The sequence below is a fragment of the Microtus pennsylvanicus genome, chromosome 1, assembly GCF_037038515.1.
Source record: "Microtus pennsylvanicus isolate mMicPen1 chromosome 1, mMicPen1.hap1, whole genome shotgun sequence".
Taxonomy (NCBI): domain Eukaryota; kingdom Metazoa; phylum Chordata; class Mammalia; order Rodentia; family Cricetidae; genus Microtus; species Microtus pennsylvanicus.
The window spans coordinates 150452781-150459068 of NC_134579.1; the positions used below are offsets into that span (position 1 = coordinate 150452781).

General features: G+C 43.3%; 1 protein-coding gene across 1 annotated transcript; it reads right to left on the reverse strand.

The window, feature by feature from the left end:
• Window positions 1–460: 460 nt before the first annotated feature.
• Window positions 461–1411, reverse strand: LOC142842245 (vomeronasal type-1 receptor 4-like). The gene has a single exon (XM_075959090.1). The coding sequence runs from the start codon at window positions 1409–1411 to the stop codon at window positions 461–463; it is 951 nt and encodes a 316-aa protein (XP_075815205.1).
• Between the last annotated feature and the right edge of the window lie 4877 nt (window positions 1412–6288).

A 6288-nucleotide genomic window follows, 5' to 3' on the forward strand; every position in this document is an offset into this window, starting at 1 on the left:
CCTTGCAGCATGAGCAAGGGTCAGGATTTGTTCTTCTTTCATGCCCTTGGGGTTGGCTCTCCCACACTTATGTCATCAGGGCCCACTCTCTTTCATTGCTCAGGTGAGGTGCAGGTGCCCCTCTCCCGAGTGCTGCAGTTGGTAAGGAACAGGGACAGCTCTCTTGCTCCTAAGATCTCCATGCTGGCTCTCCTGCCCACCACAGGAAGAGATGGGTTGAGAGAGGGCATTTCTCCTCTACCCATGACAACACAAAGCAGATGAGGGGCAAAGCCAGATCTCCCATGCTCATGTTCTCGGGGCCAATTCACAAGCATCCTTGTCCATAGGGGTCAGCTCTACTGTACTGCCCAGGTGAGGAGCCACGCCCACTTTCCCTAGTGCTACAGTTGGTAATGGGGACAGTTAGCTCCCTTGCCAACCACAGGCATGGGTTTGGTATTTTTACTTTCTCTGGTTTTCAATGCTTGAAGAGCAAAGAACAAGGATCCTTAGGATCTCTTGAGAGCAACAGTAAGGGAGAGACGGTGGGGAAGCTAACAGCCAAAACCTCACCTACATGCCTCAACCAGAAACGAGAGCCCATTAAAACAGTCTGAAAGATGATACAAATAAAATTTAGGAGGTAAAAGCTAACAAACATGACCACCAGCAACAGGATGGTGTGGGCTGCTCTGGTCTCAGCATGGCCTCTGTGGTTCTGATTGGGAGCGCGGATACACTGCGTTCGCTGGTGATGTCTATATAGGAGAAGCACCATGGAGACACTGGTCCAGGTCATGATGCTGATGAAAGTGGCATCATGGGCAAAGCGCAAGAAGACAATGCCGACACTGAAACCAGAGGTGGAACAGACCATCTTGCTTGTAGAATCAGTGTCATTGCCTGTTTTCTGTGGACCAGTGACTTTCATTGGAATGTAGATATTATTTAAGACACCAAGCAACCAACAACTGTAACAAGAATAACTCACTAAATTTGGGGCCTTTCCTCTGAGCATGACCCTGCCCCAAGTACCAGGAACAAGAGTGACAAACTGATGAGTGCTCAGCACACAAGTGGAGCACAAGTTTATGCTTCGAGCCACCAGGCGAATGAAGTACTGAAGTTTACATTTGAGGTCAGTCAGAGGATTTCTTGGAGCAAAAACTGTCATATTGTTTGGAAACCCAGTGATGAGGAGAATCAAGGCATTGGCCACAGCCACGTGGCTAAGGATCACCTGTGTGGGCTTCAGTTGAATGCCAGCGAAGACTGGAGAGAAATTATGGACAAACAGAAGGATGTTGGCCACAGTTCCAATCCCAATCTGGCAAAGCAGGAGGATCTGGAGACCAGTTTCCTCAGTGGTTTTCAGGGCTTTGTTATGAGCAGACATGGAGAGCGTTTCATTGGACACTGGAGTGACCATCAGGGGGGACGGTTCTGTCCTCAAGGCTTTGCTCTGTTCTCCAAGCTTACCAATTGATTTGGGGTGGTTTCTTCTCCCAAAAAGGGAGACACTATGGTGTCAGACTACAGTAGCTTTGCCTGGAGAACAATGCACGGACATTAACTCAGAATAAATTTTTGTGCTTATTGAATTCCTCCTGCCTCAAGATGAAAGTTGTATGGATCCTGCAATTCTACCTTTATTGGCAAAAAACACAATGACACACATTTGGGCTTTGCATGTGAATGCAGGAGAGTGGATGATATGAGTATACACTTCCTCATCACTATTCAATATCATTTCCTTATGCTACAGTAATGTGTTAAAAAATAAATGTTTACAGGCTACTAGTAAAGTTCTGTCTCTGAGTTAATAGCAGGAAATCAGCATGTTGGCTTTTGAGAAAATTTGATACCATGCATGCACATAACAGAATACCAATCATTTCTGATAAAGCCTCTAGTGTTCTCATCACATAGATGAACCTAGGTTTGCACATGTATCCTCTACACAAAAAAATCCTCATTTGTTAATGAGTTTCACGTATTTTATCTAGCTTAATTGTTGTTCTACACTGTCAGGTCTCAGAGACTGACTTACTTGTACCATCTCAGTCACATTTGAACCCATTAACACAATCACAAGTATACCCTTAGCAAGCCGATGCTTAGTCTGCATCTTACTTGGTTGTATCTTTTCCATAGGAACTCAGCCTCCATACATCAGCTAGACTCCACCAACCCACACACAGACGTCACAGTGAATGCTATATCCAGCTGAATGCTGATCTGGGAAACGGACATTTATTTGTGACTAAAACAAGACACTGACCCACTTGAGCTGAACTGCAGACATCCAGAAGAAGCCATGATTCATGCTGGTTTCAGAAGACAAGATACAGTGAAGAAGGGAGGAGGGAATTTTAAAAGGTCTGTGTCTGAAAGGATTCCACTTTCCAAGCCACAGCAAGGATGAGGATGCTCGCAGGAAGCAGGAAGACCAGCTCTTGGGCACATTTCCTGTAAAGCATATCTCACAGTGCCTCGCCCATTGAAGACCTTCTCGGTGTAGCTCTTGGACTGAGAAAAAAGGCAAGGAACTTAAGTGCCTCTTATTTTCAATTCTCTGTTGTAAAGGGGGCCCCCCAAAGAGTCCAGGTTTCCAGTGCTCATAAGACAACAGTGTACCTGGACATGACATCCCTCAGAGAGTTCATAACTGTCATCCGTGGTGTCACTGAGATTGCCTGCAGTTGGGAAAGCTCCCACAAAGGAAAACTCCTTCATCCCCAGAGCAAATCTCATTTTTACCTCCTGGTGCCTAATGATGATGCCTAGAAGTTTGTTAGATTGTAATGAGTAGCTGAAGTTAGAAAAAGTTTTCCATGTCTCTCTTGGGAGAATCTAAGTTCTGAATTGGTCTTGTAGTCAGGCATGAATTAGCGCACTCAAGGGTAGATATAAGAGATTTGTTATGTGTATTTCCAGGGAATATTTTCCTCCACACTATTTTCCTCTTGCACCATCATGCTGCCACAAAGTCCTTCCAGAAAACATCAACATGTCATTCGGAGTCTGTTATCCTCCAGGAAGTTATTTCATTCCACATTTTCCTATGTGAGTTCCAGGATATTTAAGTCTGACAAATGTGTTAACTGAAGTCAGTGTTTCTCTCCTGAGTTCTGGGGCTACTCCAATGACCACCTGTTCCCAGGGAGATCATGAGTTGTTTTTCTGATGCACTCAAGAATCCTTATCAGCAGCCTAATGTACTGCACTAGTATCTGGAGAATCTGCTTGTAAAGAAGCAATCCTGGGCAATCAGGCAAAGATATGGAAATAAATAAATAAGAAATAAGTAGGTCCACGCACATTTATTGCTATTCTTGGCTTAATAGAAAACTAGAGACCTAGTTTTGATTTTCATTCTGTGGAAAGTAAAAAACTCCTGTGATAAGTCAAAAAATTGAGGCACAGTCAAAGAACATTTACTTGGATGTATGAGAATCAAACTATCATTGCACAATAGTTGTTCATAGTGAATATGCCAGCTTTGGGGATAAATATATGTTGAAATAAAACACAAAAAGGAGACTAATATAACACTTATTCCTCAAATGCCTTCAGCTGATCTAGGATAAGCAGCTATCCTTGTTTTCAACTTTACAGTTGAAAACATTTACATTGGCTAATTAACATTTACATATGGGTTATTAGCCCCATACGTGAATATTTAGATATGTGTTCTTCCTGTAGAATAACCTTAAATTTCCTTAAAAGACAGAAATTTAACAAGGGCCATGGGACGCTGAAAGGATAGGAGATAGAGCACAGTGACAAAAGGTATTAAAGAACAGTAATGGAACTTGGAGAGTTGAATTTGGATGTGTGTAGGAGGGAAGGGTAGAGGTACCCTTGCCAGGTGTCAGTTATGTGCCAATATGTATGAGTTATTAACCACATCCATAAGGAGAGAAAATGGGTCAAAACCCTTCAGGTAATAACAACAACGATGATTTTGTTTGATAATGAAGAACATGGATCTTCCTGACCTCATTTGAGTAATTCATTCAGTTTCTAATTACAATTTTATGTGAATACTCATGTTGGGGTCAGGAGAAGAGGTGTGAGACAGGGTCTCCGTGTAACAGGTTGGACTGGAGCTCACCGGGTACCCTGAGCTATGCCTGACGGCACGGCAATCCTTCAGACCCAGCCCCCTCCTGATGGAAATTATGTAGAGAAGCACAATGTCTGCGTAATAAGAAAGGAGATTCAATCTACTTTGACGGAAGAGAGTGTTTTGTGGTGATATTAAAGCTCTCTTGTGTGTTTGTCATTTTGACTGTAGACTTCAGTGACTGAAGATCACAGAACAAGGATCCTCAGGATCCCTCAAGATAGACGGTAAGGGAAAAGTGGTGGGGAAACTTGGAGCAAGATCTCCAGTGACAGGTCTCAACCAGAGATGACAGTCTACAAAAGAAATGTGACAGAAATGAAAAATGCAGCCTAGAGCATAAGAGCTTAAAAGTCATCTTCAGAAGAGGTCTAAACTGTGAAGCAGACATTTCTTTGGGATGAAGAAATTATTAGCATAATTAGGTGCACTGTACACCCCAATCACTAATCAGAAGTGTTGCAGAAGGGAGAAGGGGGATTTTTATCTAGCATCTATCTATCTATCTATCTATCTATCTATCTATCTATCTATCTATCTATCTATCTATCTTACATACCAATGACAGTTTCCTCTCCCTCCTCTCCTCCCATTCCCTCCTCCCACCTCCCTTCTACCCCCACATCCACTCCTTGTCTGTCTCCATTCAGAAAAGGTAAGGTATCAACAAGGCATATCAAGTTAAGGCAGGAAAAAGCTCCTCCCCCTTGTATCAAAGCTGGACAAGGCATCCCACCATAGGGAATAGGTTCCAAAGAGGCAGCTCATGCATCAGGGACAAGTCCTGGTTCCACTGCTAGGGGCCCCACAAAAGACAAAACTACACAACTGTCACCCACATGCAGAGGACCTAGGTCGGTCCCTTGCCAACTCCCCAGCTATCAGTACAGAGACCATGAGCTCCCATTAGCTCAGGTCAGCTGTCTCTGTGGATTTTCCCATCATGGTCTTGACCTCCCCTCCTTTGATCATATACTCCCTCCATCCTCTCTTCAACTGGACTACCAAAGCTCGGCCCAGTGTTTGGCTGGGGATCTCTGCATCTGCTTCCATCAGTTACTGGATGAAGGCTCTATGGTGACAATTATGGTATACACACAAAGTAGTAAAGATTTGGAAAGTGTGAGACGGAAAATCCAAAGAAACTCTTCTTAGGTGATGACATTGGTTGAGGCTAATGGTGGTAAAATTAGATTGCAGAACAAACTCACCAGAGAACCTAAGATGGTGGATTTCAGGCATGCTTGTCTTCCAGAATGTCCTTGGAATAAAATGAGGATCCTTGGGCAACAGGTCTCAAGAAGGGGGAGTGATTCCTGAATATCTCTAAGTCAGACAGCAGTTTCAAAGCAGGCTGTGGTGTCCACAGCGTGTCCTACAGGAATTGGATTGGTTTGGGGAGCTCTCCCATCACAGATCATGATAGAGTGTACAATAAAAAGCAATGAGAGACACAGATCAAGACAGAGAACCTCAGAAATCTGCAGTTGTAGAAGGAGCTGCAGGCCGTTTCCACCTCCCAGCTCCCAGCCACCGGCTAGCTTTACCCAAAATAACAACACACAAATTGTATTCATTTAAACACTACCTGGACCATTAGTTTCAGCCTCTTATTGGCTAATTCTCACGTCTTACTCTAACCCATATTTAGTAATCTGTGTAGCACCACAAGGTGGTGGCTTACAGGGAAAGATTCAGCATGTCTGATCTGGCGGCTGGCTCCATTGAGTCTGACCCAGAGAGGGGAGGCTTAGCGATTGCCTCACTTCCCTCTTCCTCCCAGCATTCTGTTCTGTCTACTCCACCCACCGAAGGGCTGGCCTATCAAATGGCCAAGGCTGTTTCTTTATTAACCAATGAAATCAACACAAAACAGAAGACCCTCCTACATCATGCAGTTACTTTAAGTAACCTTTCATTATTAAAATTACATTTTATTATTGATTATGTATATTCATACATGTATATACACCATTGTTATTGTAATTTTGGCTAGCCTCTTTATGGTCACCAGATTATAACATGGAAATTGGGGGTTCCTTCTTGGGGTTCTTAGTTACATTAGTAAAATGATTTCAAAATAAATCAAATGGAAGCCTTGTTCAGAGAATTGATCTATTTAAGGTGAAATGCAAGTCCCCAACAAGGCCAAGCTAGAGATATTTTTCTTTAATGAA

Coding starts and splice junctions, on each gene's coding strand:
- LOC142842245 (XM_075959090.1), bottom strand. CDS start 1,411: ATGGTCACTCCAGTGTCCAATGAAACGCTCTCCATGTCTGCTCATAAC.